This window comes from Convolutriloba macropyga, chromosome 8, assembly GCF_964194025.1.
Source record: "Convolutriloba macropyga chromosome 8, txConMacr16.3, whole genome shotgun sequence".
In the NCBI taxonomy this organism is placed as follows: domain Eukaryota; kingdom Metazoa; phylum Xenacoelomorpha; order Acoela; family Convolutidae; genus Convolutriloba; species Convolutriloba macropyga.
This window is the reverse complement of record NC_134475.1, coordinates 30234054-30260807: the sequence shown is the minus strand read 5'-3', so window position 1 is coordinate 30260807 and position 26754 is coordinate 30234054. Positions and strand designations below refer to the sequence as shown.

At 33.9% G+C, this 26754-nt stretch overlaps 1 protein-coding gene across 1 annotated transcript in view; it reads left to right on the top strand.

The window, feature by feature from the left end:
- The window catches only part of LOC142344666 (copine-3-like), a 125573-nt gene extending 100989 nt beyond the window's left edge, over positions 1-24584 (top strand). The window contains exons 13-16 of the mRNA XM_075396502.1: positions 1808-1910; positions 2288-2422; positions 19349-19453; positions 24186-24584. Coding sequence (XP_075252617.1) covers positions 1808-1910; positions 2288-2422; positions 19349-19453; positions 24186-24314 — 472 coding nt within the window. The 3' untranslated portion in view covers positions 24315-24584. The remainder of the gene's footprint in view (positions 1-1807; positions 1911-2287; positions 2423-19348; positions 19454-24185) is intronic.
- Positions 24585-26754: the final 2170 nt, after the last annotated feature.

Here is a 26754-nt window from a genome sequence, read left to right as displayed (position 1 = left end):
AACTAACGAAATTGATCTGTCAAGTTGAAATATGTTTGCAATGCGTACAAAATGATCTCTATGTCCTCAGAATATGGTCTTATTTTTTATTTGTCTCTTCCTTTAAGCAAATGTGGATGCTAACATAATCAGAAGCGCATTCTACGCTGCTTTTCTCCCGGACGATGAAAAATCTGCCCACATAGCGTTACTGATCCCCATTGTATTTGATCTTGGAGTTGAGGTGTAGAAATCCCTAAAATTGGATTTTTGCCTTCAAACGAAACTGTTTAAGGCCCTACTTAGTTATAATTATCTAATGCAATGCGTACCATCAAATCCTATTTCAGATTTAAGTTCGTTTTGTTTAAAGCATGTGTTTTGTTTGTTCTCTTCTACCTGTATCTATACTTGTTCCCCGATATCTGCTCTATTATTCTATACGGGGACTGTGATAGTACTGTGGTCTTTCCAATTATATCACCATTTCATTTTTATACAGTTGTTTGCGGCTTTGTAAATAAAGAATGTTGAGTTTCGACTGATTTTTTAAGTTGGAAACAAAAAGTGCTGATCTTCGCTCAATACATCTAGTGCGGCTATTCTTTGAAACAGCTAACAAAGTTTTTTTCTTTTCTAGTTCCGGGTAGATATTGTAGTAATTGGGTGGCTTATTGAACGGCAGCCCCATCAACGCTAATTGTAGATATACTTCTGTTTGGCTGATTGTATGTTAATTTTTTGTGATTAAATTTGTTTTTTGCGCACAATTTGTACCAATAATGCCGCAATATTTTAAGGGTAATTCACGTTTTTTTGTTAGTACTGCTAGTACGAGTTTTCAGAAATGAGAAATTCAATGAGCGGATTTTTGTGAGCATTCCTGAGGTCTTCATTAGCTTGTTTGTAATTATGACTAGTAACCAAAACCAAAATTGGTCAAATTTAGTGAAAAATGCCAGCTTAAGTTTTTGCGTGTTTTCTCCAAATTGTTTTGTAGTGATTTTTTTCAATGAACTAAATAAAAAAGATGGATTTGTTGAGCTTAGGTTTGTTTTGAATGCGATATTGCGATTAAGAAATAATACCGCATTCGTTTTGGTTTTTTTTTGCAGTAAAATTAGACTTTTAAACATTTCAAATATTAAGATATTTAAACAATTCTAAGGTCAATAAAGTACTCATGCGCAACAAAGGCTGTTAAAAGTCAGACTTTTACGAATTTTGTTATTTTCCATTTTTGATTTTTTTCTTTTTGATTTTTTTTTCTGTTACTGCTAGTTCTAGTAAAAAATTAAAACTTCTATGAGCTTTTTTATATCAGCGTTCTTGGGGTTCATTTGCTTGTGTATAATTATGACTATTAATCGAAACCAAAATTTGTCAAATCTAATTAAAAAAGGCCAACATCAGGTTAAGGTTTTGCGTGTTTTATCCAACTTTTGCTGTAGTGATTTTTGTTTGTGTAAATCAATAAATATGGATTTGTTTAGCTTAGGGTGGTTATGAATGCTTGATAGTGATTAAGAGATAATACCGGATTCGTTTTGTTTTTTGCAGGAACATCAGACCTTTAAAGAATTGAAATATTAAAGTATTTAAACAGTTCTTAGGTTAATAAACTACTCCTTCATAACGAAGTATGTTAATATTTAGGCTCTTTTCGATTTTTTATTGTCGATTATATTTTCTTTTCAATTTTTTATTTTCCATTTTTTTGATTTTATCTGTTTGTATTATTTGTGACTGTTAATACCAATTGATTAAATGCGCCCTGAAAATATGTTCCGAGAAATCTGAAGGATTTTTCATTGTTCCGTTATTTTAGCTTAGCCTCTCAGTATCAATCTGGACTGCACTACTTCATTCTGCTTATAATCACTGATGGAGCTATCACAGACATGGAACAAACGAAGGCTGAGATTGTCGCCGTTAGTCATATTTCTAGCAGAATTTTTCTACCATATTTCTGGAAAATTGACACAACAATCAATTGCTCGCAATTATTAGGCATAATTATGAAATCACATTGAAGAACAATATACGTTTGATGCATGGACTTTTATTCAAAGTTACATCAATGTAGGTTTGATGTATGGAATTTTATAGCGTTACTACTGAAATTATGAAGTTTGCAATAAATTTGTGAAATTTGTCTCACTTTACATGCAGAGCGGTACTTCAATCGATCAGTAGTTGGGTTGAGCACGCTTGTGGCAATGATTTAACGAATTTGATTGAGCTGCGCTGAGACATCATTTTTCAAAGAAAGGAGTCAGGTGTTAAATGTTGCGTTTTTGGTATACAGGCCTCGAAGTACCCGATGTCCATAATAATAGTGGGAGTGGGCATGGCTGATTTCGAATCAATGGAGGAATTGGACTCTGACAAGAAGGCACTAGAGGACTTCAATGGAACCAAAGCTGTGAGAGACATTGTCCAGGTATGTATTTAACTGCGATTGCCAATATCACTTGATATCCATTCCCGTTTCTTCCCTGCAACACTATCTCCTTTTTAACTTTTTAATTTGATTGATTGATTTTGCTGTGTACATATTAGCCATGTAGTTAAGAACGTTTCTTTTAATTTCTCGGAAACTACAGTTGTTCTCTTGTTTTTCTGTACAATTTTTGTCTGGCTTATTTCGTTTGTTTTGTAGTGACTGTTTTTTACTTGACTCTTTATTTGGTGATCTAACACTTACAGCGAGGCTAGCTAGGCGTATTGCATGCAGCCTCCAAAAAAAATTAATTGTACCGAGCCACATGTGGGGCTAGGAACTATATACTCAATTGGTTTTTTGTTCAGACAATTTTGGCCGATCGGTATATTCATCGTAGAGAAATGTGAGTGGTATCATTAAAAAGCTCGTCCAGCGTGGAGTTAGAAATTTAAAAAAATTTTGTGAATATTGTTTTTTTTCGAGGAGTTATCTAGGTTTAAAGTTTTGTGTGAACACAGGACAGGACATTTTGTCACTTTTAGCATAATTTTCGTTCAAATTAAGATTTTTTCTGTACAACTATTAATTCAAGATTACCGTTCATGCAACTAAATGAAACAATTTTGCATTCTTAATAGACGAAAGGCGACAAAAATGCTAAACTTTGGTCTCATGGTTAAGTTTACTATGAAAAAAGTAGACTCGAATTTTTTTTAGAGAACATTTTGCATTTTTTTGTTTTTTATAGTCACTTATAGACTAGTCATTTTTCATATCGAGATTCCGTTAAGGATGAACCTCACTTACAGTCAAATGATGCTCAATGAACACAGAAATCCGTTTTCTAGAATACGTTCCTGTTATCCTTTGGCTTCTACTCTGAGTTTTCGTAATTTTCAATGAAGTTTTGATTTTCTGTTTGCTATTTTACTAAATTTTGTATTTCCTATGGCATAGATTTAATGACTGAAAGTAAAATAGGCTTGCTAATGAGCATTAAGTGAACCTATCTAGTGCTTTTAGCAGACAGCTAATAGCGGTTAAGAAATGAAAAGTAATTTTTTGGAATTTTTTTAATAGCCATGAAGCGATAGCTGAGGCTATTATTGGCACTGAGGCTATTATCTTGTTTTTTCTTTTATTTCGTCGTCACGATTTTTGTTACGACCATATGACGTCACAACCACTTCAAATCTTCTTTTTGTTCTTTTGTTCATGCAATTTCAACTGAATTGCGTGCGTGACGTCATTTTTAACTCTTAGTGGAGCTAGTTTTTTTGTTCATTCGCGTGATTAAATTTTTGGGCACACATGACTTACCTCACTCTCAAAAATGACTTCCTCAATCTGAAATGACTTTTCTTAGCTTTAATTCAAAGAGATAAGGTCAAATGAGTGCTTGTCACTCTAATTGAAGGTTATATAAGAGCAACTAATAGAAACTCAACAGCAGTAAATTATGCAGGTTCTCAATCAAAATTTTAACATCTCAGCCCCTAATGAAAAGAATAAGTTTCTTTTTTGGTCTGTCTGTTCAAGTTCTCTTCGAGACTACAGATCTATGAAGCTATTGTGGCTATTTTCTGGCAATTTGCCAGCTATGTTAATGCTATATTTTTTTTTATAAACCGATCTCAAACTTTTTTTTGAACTGTAAGTCATTTTCAGTAATCACAGGACCTCCTTGCTTTCTAAAATTTGTTTGGATAGCGATTTTGACCTCTCACTATTAGTATTATGACTTCGATGCCACAAGTTTTCTTTGTCTTTTAATTTTTGGATATTTTTTTCATTATTTCGGTTCCTTTTGAATTCTTAAAACATTTTCGTGTTGTTTGAAACAGATTGTTTACATTTGCTTAGAAAAATTGTTCAATGGATCGCAGTGGAGGTTTTCAGAGAAAGACTTAATAGTTTAAATTGCTTAGAAATTTGCTTCTCGAACTTTTCTATTGAACTTTTGGTTTTTTGCCTGTATTTGTTGTTGTTATCATTGTTATAAGACTTATTGCGATGTCTTTTTGATTACTTATGAATGACAAACAACATAGTTTTCCCACTGAGGCATAAATTAGCGTATTTTTTGAAATCCGTTGAGAGCTGTGAAATTAATTGCGTTAATATTTTGTGTTTTTTCAAAACCTTCGTGGTTTTGATATACCTTTTCATATTTGTTAATTTTTGAAGTCATATTTTTATAAACAAAAAAAACATCCTATTTCTGTTAAAAATAATCGAAAATAGAGATTTTTCACTGAAAATTTCACTTTTTAATGGCTTCGACACTTTTCTTTCTGAATTTTTTACTTTACTGTTTTTGACTGCTTTTTATTTTTTTGTAGTCGTAAATTGCTTAGAGGTCTCATAAACTTCTAATTGAGGATTGAATGGATTATGTCTTGCAATGCAGTCAATTTGTTGCGAATAATCCTATTGTTTTTGATATTAATCGCTTTCAAAAATTTTTCAAATTTTTTTCTTTTGTTCTTTTCGGCAACTTGTAACATCACTGAGAGGTCCCATTCAATTCCATGTATTTTAAAAGTAAACAAGTCTACTAATATTATATCATAACTAGTGTTTTGTTTGGTGGACGATGTGCGTTTTCATAAAAAATTAGTGATTGGTCAGTATTTGTGTTTCTTTTTCTGTTCTTTTTTTAGCATATTAGCGTAATAACAGATCCCAATCATTTTCAAATATGCACCGAGTGAACTTACTTAATCGTTCATTGTAATTTTAGCTGATTTAGTAAAAAAATAACAATTGAAATAAGAGCAACAATATTCAGATAAAAGCTATGGATTTTACTGGCTTCAATAATTTGTGTTTTCGTAAGTTGTTTGTTTTTTTTCAAGTTTTTCTTTAACTTTGGTTCGCATCTATGACTTAGTCTTTTCATAATAACTTTTTTGTAAATTTTTCAAGAATTATTTCGTTGAAGGTTAAGGGTTTTAGAGACGTTTGAAGCACTGAAACGTTTTTAAAATTGTTGACTGATTTTTGAATTTCTTTACATCATTTCTTTTCGTTGACTTTTTACCTAGTCCCATTAAGGAAAAGTCCCATCTGCCGTGTAGTTAAGAAAAGTAAGTTTCGGTAGCTAAGGTTTTATCTGATTGCATTTTGACGGTGCTCTCAGGTGCTTTGAAATTTAGATATCGAGTTTTTGCTGTGAAATTTTAATTTTTGCAGATTTTGTTGTTTTTTTTTCTTACAGTCTTTTTAATTGTAGATCTTTTGAGCGCAGTAATGAGGCATGGCATTATATAATTCAATTAGTAGTTTGTATATGTAAAATTTTTTCAACTCATTAATTAAAAATTCCATCTGCCGTGTAGTTAAGAAAAGTAAGTTTCGGTTGCTAAGGTTCTTTCTGATTGCATTTTGACGTTGCTATCAGGTGCTTTTAAATTTAGATATCGAGTATTTGCTGTAAAATTTTAATTTTTGCAGATTTTGTTGTTTTTTTTCTTACAGTCTTTTTAATTGTAGATCTTTTGAGCGCAGTAATGAGGCATGGCATTATATAATTCAATTAGTAGTTTGTATATGTAAAGATTTTTTCAACTCAAACTTTTATCTTTGATTATCTCTTCATTTGATTGACAATTAAGAAGACAAATGTAGATGACAAATGTAGATGACAAATTTGGTTGACAAATGTAGATTAGCTCGGGTCGGAACATCATGTTCGAAAGCACATTTACGAGCTTCCTTGTTGAATTTGAGTTTTGAAGTGGTTGGTTACAGTAACAGATTTTAAACAAGCGATTTTCTGACACCAAACCTAATTTGCATGAAGGATAATATAATTTGCTGTTGAAAAACCATAAGGAACGTCTAATTGTCAAAGTTTTAGTCAATTTTAACGTTTTCAAAACTTTACACGTTGATCTAATGAATGATTTATCTGTATCTGCGTCCCCCCACACTCACACACACAGAGACACATGCTAGCAACGCCAAGCCGGTCGTTTGAGAGCAATTCACCCATGGTTAGTCGGTTATGTTGATAATTTTAGGCTTGTTTTGAAGGTTTTTGGGAATTCAGGTAATTTTTAATGTTTTTTTGCCTACTGTTTTGCGTGACTGCCTTAAGTGGGATTTGAAAAGACGGTTTTGTTGTTATAAAACATATTTTTGGCAAAATTATAATTTATAAAACAAAATTTGGCGAAAAAATTGCAATTGTAATTAAAAATACCTATATTTTTTCTTGATTATCGTTCAAGTTATTTTTAAGAGCTATTTTCTGCACGCAAGGAAGTGCACGCATGCAGAAATTAATTCTTTTGCTAAAATAAAATCGATCGTGAGCTCTGACCTTGCATAGCCCGTTGAGAATAGCGGTTAATGTCCCTACTGTCCTCCGAGGTCCCCTACTGTCAAGGGTTCGAAACCCTCCCTAGCCAGAGGTTTTGCACCTAAAACTTTCTCGATCCTATGCGCTCTTATAATTTAATTGCCTCGCCGTTCTTTCGCGAGCTTTTTGCCCGTCGTTTTGTCGATTTTTTTCTCTTGTTTAAAATGGATTGCACATAGAGTTAAAATGTTTTCGTTATTTTTATAGCTTTTGACAATTCAAGGGCGTTTTCAGCTAACTGCGATGTTTGTCAACTACTTTGCGGACTTGTAGGCATTTAATGAAATATTTTGGGGCAAAGCAGTTAACTTCTATATAATTCTTCTATAAAAAATTTTTCTATAAAAAATTCTCCATGTTTTAGTTTTTTCAAAGTTGGATTGCACATAGAGTTAAAATGTTTTCGTTATTTTTATAGCTTTTGACAATTCAAGGGCGTTTTCAGCTAACTGCGATGTTTGTCAACTAGTTTGCGGACTTGTAGGCATTTAATGAAATATTTTGGGGCAAAGCAGTTAACTTCTATATAATTCTTCTATAAAAAATTTTTCTATAAAAAATTCTCCATGTTTTAGTTTTTTCAAAGTTGGAGATAAGTTGGTATCAATTTGTGAGATTGTTGTCTTGCTTTTTTGTGAACTTTATTTTAGTTCTATTTCACGAAACAAAGTTTTTCATCATGTTTACTTGATTGCAAAATACAGACGTTTCCTAGTTTGCTCAACTTTGTTTGTTATTTGACTTAAGGTTGTTTTTTTCTGTTTTCATGATCTCCACTGGTAGATAATAAGCTAGTATTTTTGGCGAAAGCGAGTTTGAGTCGTTTCCGGAGCTCTTCCGGCTTGATTATGTTAAGTCGAGCGAAGAAACTGGCTGTTGGTCTAGTATAGAATGAATGAAAAATTTGCATTGAAGAGAAAATGCAAGCAGTGAAGAGAAAAGATAGTGGTATTGTTCTTCGCATTTCTCAAGAGAAATTTACGCGTTTTTGGCTAAGCGAGAGTTTAAAATTTTTGGCTAAACGGGTGAGTTTTTTGTTCACGTGCTTCTTTTGAATGCTTTTTATTTTGCTTTTTATCTGATCTAAAATGTCATTTTGTACTAAAGTAAGGATTTCCAGGTTGTTAAAAATGGCTGATTTTATGAGCTGATTGGCAACATAGAGGAGTTTAACCCTAATTTGAAGTTGTTTTGTTTTTAATTTGGGACTGTTTTAGCGCTTTTTGCCCATTTTTGTTTTATTGCATGTGGTGGTAACTGAATTGAATCCTGATGCTCGGTGATATTTTCGATGACGAAGTGAATAGAAATTCTTCGGTTCATTGAAATTTCACAAAATATAGAGTTTTGTGGCAATTTTTTTAGGTTTTTCCGTCAAACTTAGAGACGTATAGGGCGTTTTCGAAGCTAAATAATTTGGGCTGAGCAAGTTGATGGTCTCAGTTGATTTAGAGAATGTTTTTCGTTTTAATGTATTTTTGTACTAAATTAAGATCAAGTGTTTTAGTAACTGTACAGAATAAGTGAGTTTTTAATTACTCTCAAACAAAGTTTTCAGCAACTATATTAGTCCTGTGGTCTTTTTGTGCGATTTTTTGTTTGACCGATTTTTTGTCTGACTGATTTGACTTTTTGTCCTCGAAAACGGGATAAACAGGTAGCGCCCAGAAGGCCTTAACTCTCTTAGAGCCTTTCTGCTCACTAGTCTCCATGTGAAACTCTTTTGGAGACGTATGTTCATTGTGTGATGGCGTGAAGGGCGGTTCTTAGAGTTGAAGAAGCCGTCTTTTGAAGCCGAAACAGACTTTTTTTGGTTTTTGCAACAGTTTTGGGGATTTTTAGCGAGTTCTGGCCCAATGTACTTGTTTTCTTCAATTTCTTTGCATCTGAATTTTTGGTTGCTTGTAGTTAATGGCTTTATATAAAATTGGATTAAGAAAATGAGAAATTTGTTACAATTTCTCTCAATTTCTCTCAGTTGGTTCTCTTCATTTCGAAAATAGAGAAATTTGCGAGCCTATTTGTCCTGACAAAATTTTTGTGGGCAGATTTATTCTTTCGATGGAACAAAAATCTTTGCTATGTTTGACTTTATGTTTACTTGTACTACATGTAAAAGTATTTTCTATTTTATTTTGTTAAATTACTTAATGACTATTTTTTTATTTGAATAAAGATTGTTTTTTTTTCTCGTCTTCAATGTGGCCCGCCAAGATATACTAGCTATTTGAATTACTAATTTTTTCGGCAAAGACAATTTTGAGTCGTTTACGGAGTTCGTCCTATTATGTTTTGTTTTACTTCCTCAAAATAAACTGTTTTGCTTTAGCTTAGTTGACAGTTTGTTCAACATTTTGCGTGAAGTCTTATTGACTTCTCCAGGCTAGATTTAGTCTTCGCTCTCTCTTCCTAAAATGCTTCGAAACAGCAATTTATTAATGAAGCAGTCTAAAATAAGCAGAGTGAGTATTTTTCGGATATCTTCTTTCCTTCAACTAGAACTTTTCTTGAAATCAGAATGTTTCGGCAAATCGAAAATTTCAGTTTTTATTGTTCTTTTTTTCCACAAGCCAGCGGGTAATACTCCTCGTGTTTTTGGTAGGATATCTTTGTTGTTTCGACTAGAACTTTTCTGGAATTCAAAGTGTTTTGGCACTTCGAAAGTTGCAGTTTGTATTAGATTCTGTTTTTCCACAAGCCAGCGGGTAATTTTCCTTTTTAGTAAGATATCTTTCTTCGATTAGAGCTTTTTTGGAATTCAAAGTGTTTTGGTAATTGGAAAATTTTCTTTTGTATAAAGATCCGTTTTTCCACAAGATAGCGGGTAATATTTTTCCAGTTTTTAGTAGGATATCTTTCTTCCGTCTGCTAGAACTTTTTTGAATTCAAAGTGTTTTAGCTATTCGTTAATTTCAGTTTGTATTGTTTTGTTTTTCCACAAAGCAGAGGGTAATGTAGAGTCCCTTTTAGATAACTGGAGTTCTGAAAATCTTCGAACTCTTTTGAAAAACTCGAAAGGGCTCAACTAGTTGAATTCAGAAATTACAGGTAAAATTCAGCTCGAAAAGGATTATTACAATTTAAGTTTAACAAAAGTCAAATGTAGGGAAGGCAGCCTCTGACATTCGTTTAAAAGTTAATGATTGTGATACTCAAATTTTACTTGTTTAGCCCCCGGTGTTATCTTTAATTGCATTTACCAAGATAATTTAGTCCCAGAGACCTTGCTCTGTTACGTAGTGTTTGGTCCCAACGATAACGTTTGTACAGCATAATTATTCTCTGACATAATCTCGGTTCTGCTGTTTGAACCATAAACTTTTATGACAAGTGGTTAAATATACTGCCTCATAAATATTTAGCCATAAATCTGAGCGTTTAGCTGTCACTTTCAAGTGTTTTTTCGCTATAAGTACATAAAAATGTATTTTTCGGAAGTTTTCCGCTTTAAAAAATTCGTGACCATGTTTACGAGAATTTTTAGGGTCAATAAAGTAAAATCCCTCCTGTTTTTAGCGTGATAAATCAGATTTGTTTCGGTATCGGATTCTAATGATGATTTTGATTACACTGAAAATTACACTGAAAAAAGATGTTAGGCTTAGAGAAAAATCAATCTTCTATATATTAATCGCTTGAACACATAAGGCGGCATGTTTTAGAGGCATCACTGATGAGCATGTTTTAACAGTACTGCTGAAGAGCACGGTTAAGCAGTTGCCTAATTGGGGTTAATGACCGAAAAAGTGTGCTTTAAGGTCATTAACCGATTAATGTTTCTAAAAGGTCATTGACCCAAAAATGTTGTAAAAAGGTCATTAACCGAAAAGTTTTGCCAAAAGGTCATTGACCCAAAATGTTGCTAAGAGGTCTTGTCATCTACCGAAAAAATCTTTGCGAAAAAGCGTGTTATCAGAATTTATGAAAAAGACAGTAATCCGTGTTGCATTTAACCAGGAGAATAGTGGCGAAAAAATCATTGGCCAATTAGTTGTTCAATAAAGGGTTTGAGACCAGAAACTTCTTCAGAAAACGATCTTTGACCGAAAAGCTTTTGATACTGAAAAGGTAAATGATGGAAATTGTTTCAAGACAGAGAGGGTTCTATGACCGAAGAAAAGACATTGTTTTTCGTAATTCATTGTCAAAAATTGTTATTGATGAAAAAGGTGGTGTTGAAAACTTGTGAAGGAAAAGTCACTCACCGAAAACGTCATGGATTGCAATTTGGATGATGGAAATTTGTTTTTTCAGAGTTTCACTGTACGAAAGTTTTTTAATACAGATGAAATCAGCAAATGACACAAAAGCTGCCTATACCAAAGTTGAGTGCCAAAAAATATGTCTGACAAAACTGAGGTCTTGAATAATTACGAATTTTTTTTGCACCCAGTAGAAGACTTGTTTACATTAAGGGTTGTTTTTAATAAATTATTGCATACAAAACATGATAAAATTATAATCTACCTTCTTTAATTTTTTCGAAGAAAATTTTGTTGGTGGCATTAGCAGGCACTTTAACTTTAAAAGCATTCGCAAAGGCTTGCCAACGATTACTTTGAGCACATTTATTGTCTTGGGCACATCCACCGTGTTGTCACTAGCACATTCATCCTTTTTATGAGAACCAGAATTCATTGTCTCACCCACAATCATCTGTTTTCTCTTCTTTTGAACTGTAGTGTCTCTCCATCTCTTCAGTTCCTTCCTCTATCTTTCTTTTTTCTGTTGTTTGATCTTCTGTTTTTTTTGCTCTTCAAATGTTCTCTAACTGTAATATTTTTGAACTCAAATTTTTGCTTTTGTTTTTTGCGCCTGCTCACTATCTCGCTGGTCTTGTACTTTCTCTCTCTCATGATTGAGGCTTCTTTCTTTTTTCTGTCCCATTTGGCTTCATTCTATCGGTTTCGGTTTTTTGAGTTCTTTCTCTCGATCACTTTCCTTTTTCCTCCTTTCTCTGTCTTTTTCTTTTCTGGGCTTTTTGCTAACTTCTTTTTTTATTTGTCTGGTTTTGATTCAGGTTTTTATGTCCTATTGTTTTTTTGGGGTGGGTTCCTGATGTTATTATGGTTTCTGTTGCATTGTATTCTTTCTGTTCTTTCCTCTTTCTCCAATTTCGATTTTTCTTTCTTTCTCGTTAATTCCCATTTGGCTCCCGTTTGCTTTCTCCCAGACTCTTGTTTTTTTTCTGAGTTCCTTCACTGCTTTCAACCTTCTTTTGTTCTGTCTTTTTGATTTTTTCGTACTTTTAATCATATTTGCTCTCCACTCATTACATATTTCTGCTGATATCGATATCTCTCTTTCTCTCCCTCTTTATACCTCATTTTATCTGTTTTGAATTTTAATGCTCTGTGAGAACGTCTATTACTCTTAACTCGCATAAAACTTTTCTTTTACAAATTTGGATCTCCATTTTTTTAGTGTGTCCAAAGTAGTTTTGCAAAAAAATGCATCGAAACTTTTGCATGTACACCAGTTATCACGAATAAGTTTTCAATGGAATATCAATAGTTAAAGTTTCAAGTTAAGATGCATTCAGATAGCCTTTACGGACCTGCTAGTTTTTGGTGAAGCGATTAACTTGAGCAGCTGATGAAATCAATTAATGTTTTCTTAGTCAGTGTTGTTGAATTAACTGCTGTTGAGATACGAAGGCGGTTCAAATAGTTTTGATTTCCTCAGAAAATATGATCTTCTGCTTGATCGTTTCGATTTTTCTTTGAAATTCCGTACCACAATGGTTTTTGAATTTTTTTCGTTTTCTCATCTGTTTCAAAAAAATAGTACTAAAATTTGTCCTTGTACAAAATCGATTCGGTAATTGGCTCTAATCATTTGAGAGCGAAGCTTCTAAATAATTTGGAGTTGGTTGTTCTGATTTAAATCTGCCAATTGATCTCAGATGAACGCATGTGGGTTTTTTCCGTGCAATTTTGATCAATTTGTCATCGGTTTTTCGTCTGATATTTGACCTTTAGTTGACTTTGGTCACGCGTGCGTAGTTTATGCATCATCTTATTTGCTCTCAGGCAGGTTTAAGGCTGCTGAATTATTTTGAAGCCGTGTGCTATTACGAGTCAAATATAAAGCGCAAAAAAAGTTAATTGAGTTAGAAGTGGTGTTTTTGGTTTTGCTCAACTACCATTGTGTCATCTCCCGGTCTGAGGAATGTAACAATAGACTTAAGTTGTTTTAAATTTTGTTCTAAATTTCATAGCAGTTTTTTTTGATACGCTGTGTTCAGGGAGGGAGCTCGCAATTGCTTTTGCGAGTTTGTGTAAACCGTAATTTCTGGCTCGGCCTTTTTAATTACTCAGAATAGTTTGATCAACAAATATACGTGTCTTGTTTGTTGTCTAGATTTTAAACGATTGTTTTTGTAAGAAGGAAGTATGTAGATTCAAATACATAAACCATAAGATAATAATTCACATAATTACAATTATTTCAGCAATGATAATCATTTTTTTAATTAAAATGATTGAACCAATTGTGATTTTTGCGTTCGCTCTCAAAGATGAAAATAAAGACTAACAATTGACTCTTGATAAGTGGTCTCAATTCTGACTGATATGGAAGTTTTTTTTAACCCTTCTTAGACCTTTACCGTTCAGAATTCTATTCGAAGAATGTCAATTGTTCCAATTCCCAATGTTTTTGGATGACAGAGATGTGTTACCGCATTTATTTCTGCTTGAATTTTATAATCTGTTTAATACCCGCCGTCAGCCTCTCAAACGGCTATTATTTGGTCGCTCTCTTTTTTTTAATTCGCTTTACCTTTTGATCGTTTTTCGTTTTACATAAGTCACGATTTTTACCTTTGACTTCTGACTTACCTCACTCACTGTTTCAACTGAATGGATTCCAAATTGTTTCACGCATTGAATTACGCAATGTAGTGAATACGGTCATTGTCAAAGGAGCAAAATAAAAAAACAGGATAAACCGATAAAGCGCGGTCATTAAGTCATAGTGCATTAGGTTATCAACGCTCATTAGAGCGGTTGCTAGCTGATTTTAGTATAAAGCCTTATACCCTTCAGTTTAGAAGCTGAATTAGGTATAGGTTTAGAGTCTAACTGAAACTGCAGACTGAATTAGAACAATTTTTGAAACTTTCTTCCATTTTTCTATGTTTCAATCCCGATGTGCGTCTAGCGCTTCAACGGGGGCTATTTTCCGGCAATCTGCCGGCTGTTTTGTTCTTGTGTTCTGCTTAGTTTTGTTGAAAAATATCAGGATTGACCATACTTTTGACGAAAATAACAAACCGTTACACCCCAGTTGATTTGCCGAGTTTTGCGTTGGGTTTTTGCTATTAATTATCTCAAGAATATTCATATGAAAAAAAGTTCTGATTGCACCATAGGCCTGGAAACCGCAATTCTGAACTCCAAATGAAGCTATTTCTTTACAACATGAATTGAACGAACGTTTACAGCAATTGTGCTCAAGATTGATTGCAGTGATTTTTAAGCGTTAAATTTGAATCCAATTCTATAGCACGATACCGGCTGCTCGGAGTATGTTAACATTTTTTCAGTTCTAATAACTATATTTGTTTTTCCTTTAGAATGACTTGTTAAATATAAACTTTTTTGTCTGCATTTAGCGTCAGCTGATTTATATTCGAATATTTATCTGTCCAATAATTTTTCGACCTTTTCCAAAATACTTTCTTATATCTCAAAATGGCAATATAAGTGAGTGTTATCTGCAAACTAATGAACATCAAGATGACCTCTTAATTTTTCGGAAAATGCATTGACGCAGAAAAGAAAATTACTTTGGGAACACCAAAGTACAGCTTTCCTAAAAACTGTATCTTTGAGAACACCGTGGTTAAAAAAAACGTTGTCTTAGAACACATCACTAAGCTTTTTGCATTGAGTTCTTTTGTTGAGAAAGGAATGAGAGCGAAGTTGTGATAGAACGAGGAGTATTGGTAGAGCGTCTTTTCGTCGACAATTTTTTTATTTTTTTGGAGTGCATTAAAACATGATGTGAAAGTCACTGCCGCATGTGAAAACTAACTGTTTAGGTCAAACGACTGAACGAATTGAAGAAAAGAAACAAGAGAGTGATTTTGTGTTCATAGCTTATTGCATTGAGTTCTATTGTTGAGAAAGGAATGAGAGCGAAGTTGTGATAGAACGAGGAGTATTGGTAGAGCGTCTTTTTTTCGTCGACAATTTTTTTTGGAGTGCATTAAAAAATGATGTGAAAGTCACTGCCGCGTGTGAAAACTAACTGTTCAGGTCAAACGGCTGAACGAATCGAAGAACAGAAAGAAGAGAGTGATTTTGTGTTCATATCGTTTTTGAGAGAGTGCGAGAAAAGTAGATTTAAAAAAATTTTACCTCAGTATAACAAGTACAACAAGTCAGTATAACAAGGAGACTCGGTAGTGTGTGTTTGCTCATTAAGTTCCGACCCCGCTCCTCTACATTTTTCACTTAGTTGTCCACCAAACGAGGAAGAGATAAAAAAATTAACATATCCAACATATCATTCAACAAACTACTAATTGAATAAAAACAATCTACCTTAGAGGGACTATGAGACCTCTGACTACCATAATTTGACTACCAGCAAAAACGGCGATAAAAATCAAATAATTACAAATTTAATTACTACCAAAACGTCTATTTTTTTGAAAACCATCAATAAACAAAATGGCATCAGATAAAACTTATACTAAGAAGATTAACTTGTACTTTGTTAGAACAAAATATGGGAATTTTCCTCAATGCGACTTGGTAACAAGTCGACAAGAAATTAGCAAAAGGGCAATGTTTAATAAAACAATGCTTTTTTGAAAAGAATTAACTTCGGACTGATTAGAAAAATTATGCATCAAATGAAATCATTGAGAGTTTCTTTTATAACTCCATCCATAGACAACAATTGAGACTTTTCGTTATCCGGAATATGTCATACGGCTACAAAACGAACAACAAGTACAGGCAAAAAGGAAAAAATTTGCTCAAAAAAATTGTACACAAATTTAGAACAAAAATGATGTCACAGCCAATTAAATTTTAAGCTGCTCACTAAACCATTAAAAATCTACGATTACGTTTTTTTAGAGTGGCAAAATATGTGGATAAAATAACGCTCATTTTTGTGATACTGTGAAAAGTAAACAAAAACCTACAAAAAAGGGGCGAATATCCAAAATTCACGAATATTTTACGAAAACTGTTTCTACCAAGAACAAAGGCAATTTGAGTAATATAAAACCCTTATAAAGAGCAAATTGTATCTCAATAGATAAATGATGTGACTTGACTATAGAGATGCTAAGCTACAAGTTAACAGAAAGAAGGTTGGCAAATCTCAAAAATCTATTGTCTGTCTTTTTTAAAAAAAAAACAAAATAGTTTCAATATTCATAGCCAACAAAGGCTTTCAACTAAACGAGTATACAGTTTGTCTTGCAACTACTTGGAAAACTAATTGCGCCTGTATTTAGTGAGACTAAATCATAAAACTGTAGAATATCATTAAGTACAAGCTGAAATAAGAGATTTCACAAACAACTTTACAAAACTACAGTGTTCAAGCCATTAAATTTTTAAATTATTAACCACGGGAATATAAAATCTTCATTTGCGTTTTCTGTGATCATCATAAAGACTTTTCGTAAAACGACTACCACAAAAATTGAAAATTGTCTAAATTTCACAAAATTCTGTGAGAGTCTGTGTTAAAATTACTAGGTCACTATGTCTGGCAAATTGTTACAAATTGGACCGAAAAAAGCATATTTTTGCCATTTTTGATTTTAAAAAATCGATTTTTGAACTTTTTTATTAAAAAATTTGGGCAAAACTCCAATTAAACAATTCAGCAACGCTCTTCTATCTCTAACGGTAACAATAATACTCCACGGTTAAAAATTTTAACTTATTTTGCTGGCTTTACTAGTCCCTAAAGTGTATGGATTGTTGCAGCTGCTGGGAGGTCATGAATTCAAGATTTAAGGTTCATTTTTGGTGTTTGTGAGCCCAAATTCGCGCTATTTTTCACGTTTTTTTATATTTACAGTTTTCTTGCTTGATCAGTCTACAATTGACTTTTGTCAAAGCCGCTGAAGGTCTTCTGCAAGACATAATTGCTTTGTGAGTCTTTTTTGAGCTCTGTTACTGCAAACGTAAACACGCAAAATGATACTAATTTTGCATTTTTGAAAACTTTTTTGAAAACTTTTTTCATTTTTCCAACTTTTGGGGCGAGGGAACCTCCTTTAAGGTTTGATAACGGTTTGTTGCATAATTTTTCTGGCATTTGAATGGTTTTCAAAATTTCAACAGCATGAATTTTAGCAGTTTTTTTGAAATTGTAATATTCAAATTTTTGGAAAGTTTATTATTTTAAGTATTTATCGATCCTTTTGTAGGCTAGTAAAACTTATTAGGCTTGTGTTTGGTTTACTGGAGAGTTTCTACAGACAACGAAATTGTTTTGATGATCTTACGAATTATCGCAAGCTTGTAATAAAATTTGCGATATTTTTAAGTTTTTTATCGATCTTTAAGGCCCTTCAGAATTTTGTAGGCCTTGCAGATGTGTGACTGGATAGATTCAAGCGACAAAAAATGGTTTTGAAGTTTTCAATAATGCGAAAGTGAATCACTTTCTATAAATTAGGCGTTTTTCAATTTAAAGTATTTGGAATATTTCTCGAGTTCGTGACCAATAAGCACCTTTGAAGGCTTCTGCGTGGAGCACTGGCTCTATATAAATAGATCAAGTTTAGACTCCAGGGTAACTGCTTCAAGATTTTTGACAACGATTATATTTTGTTTGATTAGTTTGGTTTCTCCTAAATTATGAGACTGTTTTTCTGTTTGGCTGCCAATAATCATTTGGTCTGCTGGTCAGGAAGTAGTTTTTAGTTCTTCCTTCATTTAGTTGGATTTTATTTCAGGATATCCTGCTTTTTTGTTAACTGAAGCAAGTTTTTTATCACTTGAACTTTTGCCTTATGTTTTCAAACATTTTCTTCTGTTTTAGAACGTTGATTTCTGTGTTTGAACGTTAGACTTTAGCAGTAGCTTAGTTACTAATACATGGTAATTAAGAACTGCAGGTGATACTCAAAGTCAAAAGGGCGTTTTGAGCAGTTGTTTCCCATAAAAATCCTTCTTACCTATCCAATCGACAAATCTCCCCCACCTCACTCCCGACTACTCCTTACCCCCACGGCCTTCTCCCATCAAAAACTAGCTACCCCCAGCTACCTAACTCTTAAATTCCCCTTTCATTCCACATGCCTACACCAGGCCGTGACACCAAACCCTTGAACTAAAAACTGAGTTATCAGTTTTTTACGAACATTTTCTATAGTTTTATTAGGCAGTTATTTTGTTATTTCTTTCTTTTTTGATGTTTTTAGGGGAGGTTAAATATGGAGATCATATTGAACGGTTCTTCGAGTCAATTACTGTACATAGTCAGCCTGCTGTGTTTTTTATGCTAAATTTTTGCTTGACTGTTTTGACCTTATTAGTGACTTCAACGCATTTGACTTTTGTTTTGCGTGATGTAAATTTTTCTCATTCGCAAGTGCTAGCAGCTGAACTCAAGCGGCGGCAGTTCATTACTAAAAGTCAGTGAAAAGTGCGCCAAAATTGTTGTAAATTTGTTCACTTTAAATTTTATTCGCGGTTATAGTGGTGTATACAAGCCTAACCTGAAATGACCTCCTGTGAAGCCCTATTAGTGATTTTGGTTACTTCCTCCCTCCCCCGACTGGAGGCAATCTGCAATACTTGTCGAGCACCCACGACATTTAAGAGCACCTCTTCCGTCATTAGTAGGTTATGTTTTTGATTTTTCTGATATCACTAAATTTAAGAGATGTGTGTTGTGTCTTTTTCATGAATAGAGAATATTTAAATTTCTCAATGCAGTCCAATAGTTTTTGAGCTCATATATAGCATATTTTTTTATTTTTAATAGCCGCCCTCATCTTCTCAGCCGGCTATTATAGCGCTCCTATTTTTTTTTTTTACTTCGTCGAATAAAAAAATGTTTCGCTTTACCTCATTTTGCCGCCTTTTCAACAATTTGCGTGAAATCTTTTTGACTTCTCTAGGCTAGTTTCTCTCTTCTCTCATTCTGCTAAAAGTGATTTTGAACATCAGTTGCTCAGCAAAGCAATTCAAAATGAACAGTCAGTATAAAAAATTGAAGTCAGAAATAGAAACGGGATAAACCCATAAAGCCCAATTTTAGATGCCCGCTATTTGAACGTCGGTCCTATAAGTATTAGTTACCTCTCTCTAATGCTGATTGTTATTGATAGTAGCCCCTGTAGCCTCTCTCTAAGAAACAGAAGTATGTTCAACTACGAAATGCCATCAAAATAAATCGGACTTAAAAAAATGTTTTTGTACGCAAAACTTTTTTTTCAATATCTTCTGTTATTTCAATCCCAGCCATGCTTATTGGAATCAACGGCGGCTATTTTCCGGCAATCTGCCGGGTATGTTTGTGTTTTTCATTGTTGTATCGTTGTCTTTTGTACTTTGATTTTTTTTTAGTTTGTGCCTCTGCGAGAAGTTATTCCTCCTTACTCAGATGCTGCAGCCATGGCACGCTCTCAGCAGAAGTTGGCTCAGAAGGTCCTGGCGGAAATTCCAAAACAGGTAAGAACTCATCTGTGAATCGTTGTACACCCCGCAATTTATTTAAATGACAAATCGGAACCTTTCAGGACCTTTCTGTCCCGTTTCGGCACGTGCTCTGTAACTTTGGAGTGCTTCACGTACGGGAGGACGAGGGTATTGATGATGCCGGAACTTGAAAGCTGTACATACAGACAGCTAATATTAGGCAGGCACGTTTAAGTGCTTTTCGCCACCACTTTTTATAGCTGCAAAGACGTAAGACTTCAAGAATTTGAAGTGTATTGGGGTGCTGTCTTTTTTACAATCCAAAGTATTTCGGTTGTATTGGTGCGCTGTTGACCTTTTTCTGGCTTTCTGACGCCAATGATAAGTAAAATTATAGTTTATAGTAGTGTTTTTTCTCACGCTGGATTAGTAAAGGAGTAAAGGGAGCGAAAAAGCGAGAAGGCTTGGCACGTGTTTTTTTTTTCAAGTTAACTTTAAAGTGGAATAAGAAATTGGTATTTTAACGAATTATTAGTTTTTGAAAGTACATTTTTTCCACGTGTGGTAATTGGACTTCCGTTTTAAACGTTTCTTATGAGTTTTATCAACGGGCAACTAATGCTTTCAATCACTTCCCTCTATTTGTTGTCATAAAATATTAGTAAATAACTGATTTATACCCCTTTTTATTATTTCTGATTTTTTTATAACTTGGTGGCATTGTTGACAGATCTCATGGGATGCTAATGAGGCCTAAATCAACATAATTAAGGGTTCCGTTTCACTATTTGAGCTCAGTTTTTTTCGATTTCTTGAGTTTTGCGAGTCTTAGCTGTTCTTTGTGTTGTCCTATAATCTATTCGCAGTAAGGACAGTTCTCATAGGTCATAAGTTTTTTGAATCGATTCAATTATTTCAGTACAAAGCTTACACATTCTATGACTTTGATACTAACTGTCTTCAAGAAATGATTTTTTGAGTTTTGCCAGTTTGAATCGTTCATTTTGTTGTCTTATCTCTTGGTCTCATTAACGACAGGGCTCATCTGTTCCTAAGGATGCCTAAATAAGTCGAATTATTTGTTTCGGTTCATAGCTTTCGCTTTCTATAGCTTATGCGGTGTTCGTTTTCAAAAAATTTGAATGAGGTTTTGGTTTTTGTTTCATTGTTGCCTTTTTTGCTGTCTTATTATTAATAGCCGCCCTCATCTTCTCAGCCGGCTATTTTTTTTATAGCGCTCCTATTTTTTTTTACTTCGTCGAACTTTTTTTTCGCTTTACCATTTTGCCGCTTTTTCAGCATTTTGCGTGAAATCTTTTTGACTTCTCTAGGCTAGTTTCTCTCTTCTCTCATTCTGCTAAAATTGAATTTGAACATCAGTTGCTCAGCAAAGCAATTCAAAATGAACAGAGTCAGATTAAACAATTGAAGTGTAGAAATAGAAACGGGATAAACCCATAAAGCCCAATTTTAGATGCGCGCTATTTGAAAGTCGTTTCTATTAGTCTTAGTTGCCATCTCTTATGCTTATTGGTATTAATAGTAGCCCCTGTATCCTCTCTTTAAGAAACAGAAGTATGTTCAACTACGAAATGCCATCGAAATAAATCGGACTTAAAAAATGTTTTTGTACAAAAATCTTTTTTTTATATCTTCTATTCTTTCAATCCCAATCATGCTTATTGGAATCAACGCCGGCTATTTCCCGGCAATCTGCCGGGTATGTTTTAATATCAGTATTGATATATCTGATCGGTTGTTAATGAGGATATAGTTAATCGAACTAATTGTTCCAGTCCGTAGCTCTTACTTTCCTTGACTTTACTATTTGTTTTAAAAGTCATAGCGGGTTTTTGATTTTTGAGACAATTATATATTGTTGTTTTCGTATCATTTGTTCTCAATGGCAGTTACCATCGGTTGCTAATAAGGAACAAACGAATCCTGTTAGTCACTTGAGTTCATAATAATCGTTTTCAAATAATTAAAGTTCTTTTTCTTGCTTGTTTGTTGTCTCTTGTCTTACCGCTTGTTCTCAAAAGTTAGTTTTATTGATCTTTTAGAGCGGCATGATTTTGGTCAGACTATTGGCTGCAAATTTTAGAGTGATGTTATGCATTTGACCGTGATGCCAATTGTTCTCGAAACTTAAACGTGAATTTGTGAATCTTGTCTTCTTTTTAGTTCTAATTTCCCTTTTTCTCCATTGGAACCAATAAAAGCTCTTTATTTATGACTTCTAGACTTTTTTTGCCGTTGTTAAGGATATAGGTGTGTATTCATGAGATTTTTTCCTTTGCAGGAACCGACTTCCGATGTTATTCTGATTTTTGCCTATTTCTTTAGTTTTTGCATTTTGTTTGACAGTCATTGATTCCCATAATCTTGTACTGTGTACTCTTTCTAAGGACGCGTAGAGTGAATAATTTCATTGACTGTTGTTTCTTTTAGTGGTTTTCAATAGACTAAAACTTGCACAAAGAATTTCTCTAATTGCTTTTAGATATTTTGTTCCTTTTGTGCATACTGGGTCAGGGGCGTTGTTGTCTTACTTTGATGTTGCTGTTTGAATGTTGAATGTCAAGTCCTTAAATAAATCTTTTTAAGTCGAAACATGAATTGGAACGGAAAAGTGGGTGATTTTGAGCCGTGAAATTTTTTCACTTTAGTTTTATGGTAGAGTGAGAAAACGATGTTTGAATAGAAGCGGTTTCTAGCCTCTGATTTTTTGTTCATAGGCGGTAACTTGACTTTTATTTTTTTCCGGTTTTATTATTCGGTTGTTTAAATGGTTTTACCAATCCAATAATAGTCCCTTTTTGGTCTAGTTTTGGATTATTCACTGAAAATTTTTGAATTCCCGGCCAGGACTTGTCCTGCTATGGTTTTGGTGTTTGATCTGTTCACAGTGCCATGCTTTTGAAAACAAATTGCAGTGATATTTTGCCATACCGAAACAGGAAGTCGAGCGAAAAGTCGACTGGTTTTGCGGCGCGACTTTCTCCGCTAATTTTGATGTAGATGGAGAAATGGGTGTTAGAACATGATTTCATTTTTCGCTTCTGGTTAACTGAAGGTCAGGACTTGTCCTGCTAGGTTTGTTGTTGCGTCGTCGGACACTTTTTAGTTTTACATTTGTTCTCCCAACAGAGTTGAAAAGGACAAATTTTCTGAATGACTTGTTAATATCCGCCTCAGCTGGCTATTATAGCTATTATAGCGCTTCTTCGTTTTTTTTTACAGTTCAAAGAATTTGAATTGTATTGGGGCGCTGTCTTTTTTTTTGAGATCTCTTCACACATTTTCATGATTTTTGAAGTCAATTTGGAGTAGTGATTTTGGTCACGCCGAAACAGGAAGTGGAGCGAAAAAGCGAGTAGTTTTGCGGCGTGAAATTTGTTCGCTCTAGTTTTAAGGGAGAGTGAGAAAACGGTGTTTGAAAAAAAAATTGCTTTCTCGCTAATTGTTTTTTGTTCACATGCGGCAATTTGACCTTGATTTTAACTGTTTTTTCAATTTTTTGGATCCGATTTTTTTTCTGAGTGGTTTTTCCAATCCATTTTTAGCTCATTATAGTCCTAGTTTTTTTTGTTCGAATCAAATATCCATTTCTCGCTAGTTATTTTTACATGCGGAATTTTGAAATTGCTTTTCTGTTTTTTTAAAATTTTTTTCATCTCATTTTTAGAAAGTTTTTCAAAATCACTTATAGTCCGTTCTAGATCTGGTTTTTTGTTTAGTCGGTGAAAATTCTTTGAATTTTGCGTCAGGATTCGTCCTGCTATGTTTTTTTACTTCGTCGAATAAAAATTTTTCGCTTTACCTTAGTTCACAGCTTGTTCAACATTTTGCGTGAAATCTTTTTGACTTATCCAGGCTAGTTTCACTCTTCTCTCATTCTGCTCAAAGTGCTTCTAGGCAGCTGTTGCTCAGCAATGCAATTGAAAATGAACAGAGTCATTATTAAAAAACGGAATCAGAACTAGAAACGGGATAAACCCATAAAGCCCGGTTTTAGATGCCCGTTACTCGAGTTTTCACCTTAATTACCATCTCTAATGCCTATTGATATTGATACTAGCCCCTGTGTTGTCTCACTACGAAACAGGAGTTTTTCAGCTCCGAAGTGACATCAAAATATTGCGCACATTAACATTTTCTGTACGAAAATCATTTTTTCACTAGTATTTTCTCTTCTTTCAATCCCAATCTTGGTTTTGGGAATCAGCAGCGGCTATTTTCCGCGGGTATGTTTCCTCTCACGAACAGCGTTTGCGCGCGTGACTTCAATTCTCTCTATCTTTCTCTCTCTCTCTCCTCTCCTCTCTCTCTCTCTCTCTCTCTCTCTCTCTCTAGCAACAGTTTTTAGGTTTTTTTGGGTGTAGATTTTTATCATACTAGACTTACCTCACTCAATAAATTGACTTTTGTGCGTTTAATTTGAATTAGTTTAATGTCAAAGGAACTCGTGTGCGATGAAGTTGCCAAGTAAATAGGCTTCTGTGGTATGAATTTTAACAAAGCTTTATTAATTTCCTCGCTGAATGTGTTTAACATAGCTTATTGAGCACAGTCGTTAACTTTTTCAACTTAGCTGTATCTGCTTCTATCTGTATTATACGGCACGCAAGTCTTTTTCGCAGCTTCTTCCGACAATCTGCTGGCTATGTTTGTTCTGCACAGTCTTTTCTAATGAAATATCTGTAGTGAAAATTTTCTAGGGTCAAGGGTCACGAAAGGGGGTTGAATATTACTATTGATACAGGTGAAGCTCTATATGAAGTCACGTGGTCTGAATCCAGTGGATATTTACAACCAGTATATGCAGATGTTTCCGCAAGCACAGAATGCTGTACCAGTTGAAGCTCCGAAATCTGAGAATGCTGGTTGCTGAATCGATCTCAGAATGGAGAATTCTTTTGCTGGTCATGCTTTCTGTAATTGTGTAATTGTTCTTCATTAATAATACTTTAATCTCTGGCCGAAAATAAATTTCCAAAATGCAGAATTCGATATCATTTGAATATTTTTTATAGTTGCTCTCATTATCGTTGTAATTGCTCATAATCTATCTGATTTGAAGTGTATATCAAGTTTCTTTAAATTTTGATTGTTTTAGAATTGAGTGAAAATTAATTTTTTATGAATTCAGTTTGGTCATGCATGCTGGTTTTTGAATTGTGTTGTTTAATAGAAACTTGGGCTTTGTTTGAAGTATAAAGAAAGTTATGATATGGAATCAATCTATCTGCTATCCACAGTTACCGGCGATAATTGTGGTGTGAAGCACTTTTGCGTCATCAATTTTTTGTCACTTCATTTGTTGACATTCGGCTTCCAGTTTTCGGTTATCATTGTTTGCATTGCCTGCAATTTGACAGGATAGTAGTCGAGAGAACTTAGAGAAGTCAGGACAAGGGATGTTGATCTCATTTCACTGTTACAAATGAGTATCGTCCTTTGAAACTATTATTCAAATTTTTATACTGGTGTAAGTTTTCTCGTCTAGTGTAAAAGACCCTAGGAAATTTCCTCGTATGTGTTGGCATCACACGCAGATTATTATTTTTTTGCTGAAAGCTTTGTCTTTTAGTAACTAATCAGGCATTGAGTGCCTCTTTTTTGTCTCTTCTCATGAAATAATTGTTATACTGGTTCGCCTTTGTATCCCTATATACAGAAAATATCAAGTTTTTTTTTCAAACCGTAAAGCTCTATTTCTAACAATTTTCAATAAAACGTTTCTTGAAAATGCGTATCACATTTAGTGGCCGCAGACCATTCTGTGAGTTTTTTTGCGGAAAGTGGCCAGATTAATTTGGTTTTATTTAAATTTTGCGACTCAGCTGTGCGGGAGGGTTACTTTTGATAGCTAATTTATTTTGATGGCCGTTAAGTATGTTAAAACATACGTATAGCAGCCGCTCCTAATTTGTAATCGGATTATTGAACGAAAATATTAAAGTGCATTGGGTATATTGGCATTGTGCATAATAATGGCATTGGGTAAAATGGAATTGGGCAAATTTGGGCTTTTGGAAACGGACCTGATTCATTTCTTTTTCGAACATCCAGCTGTGTCGCATGGATACTGTCTAATATATAATTGAATATAATTGGCTTTGAGCTTCTCGACAAAACACTTTGCCTCAATCAGCTTTGCGCAGGGTTTAGGGTTTGCATTTTCTGTCCTTTTTTATTACCTGAGAAAAGTAGAAGATTAACAGTCATTCACCTCAAGACCTTTTTTGATAACACTTCCGTTACAGAATCGCGAACGTTCAAACTGTATGGAAACATTCGGCCTGCGAATATTTTTTTTTCAATGCAATCCTTTATATTTCACCAATAAACATGCCAATATAATTTTTATAATTTTTAAGTATATTTACGGTTTTGCAATCTTTCTGTTTCTTGAAATATGGTGTTTAATAGCCGCGGAGCGATAGTGGAGACTATTATTGGCCTTCTCTTGGTTCTTTGCATTTCAAAGAGTTTGAATTGTATTGGGGCGCTGTCTTTTTTTTTAAGATCTGTTCACACGTTTTCATGATTTTTGAAATCAAATTGGAGTATTGATTTTAGTCACGCCGAAACAGGAAGTGGAGCGAAAAAGCGAGTGGTTTTGTGGCGTGAATTTTTTCACTCGAAGTTTAGAGTAGAGTGAGAAAATCGAGTTTCAAGAATAGTTCGCTATCTTGCTAGTGGTTTTTTTGTTCACATGCGGCATTTTGACTTTGATTTTTACTGTTTTTTCGATTTTGTATCTGATTTTTTTCGGAATGGTTTTTCCAGTTCATTCATTATCCGTTCTGGGTCTAGTTTTTTGTTCAGTCAATGCAAATTCTTTGAATTGTACGCCAGGACTTGTCCTGCTATGTTTTTACTTTACTCACTCAAAAAATGACTTCTGAACACACTTAATGAACCTCAAATTTTTTGAACTTCTACTAGTTAAGGACCAATAGTATGCATCTTAAATAGTGCCAAAAGTATATGCCCTAATTCTTGAGTATTAGAGTCTTGAGTTTTTGATTTAAAATATTAATGTTGAAAAAGATCTAAGGGTTTTTTTCCTTATAAAGCGTACGTGTTTCATAAAAATGACAGTCCAATTCTAACCCATAAAATCTAGTAGTGTTTTAAGGGACTGGTGGTCAATCTGTCTGTCTTATTTCTTCAGTTGTTTCAATTCTATGGAAGGCTGCAAGCGTCTATCGCGGCTATTTTCCAGCAATTTGCTGGCTATGTTGTATACCATTTGAATTCGTTCCCGTCTTTCCATTTTCACGACAATTTAGCTACTAGTTGAAGAATTCATTCATTATTATCAC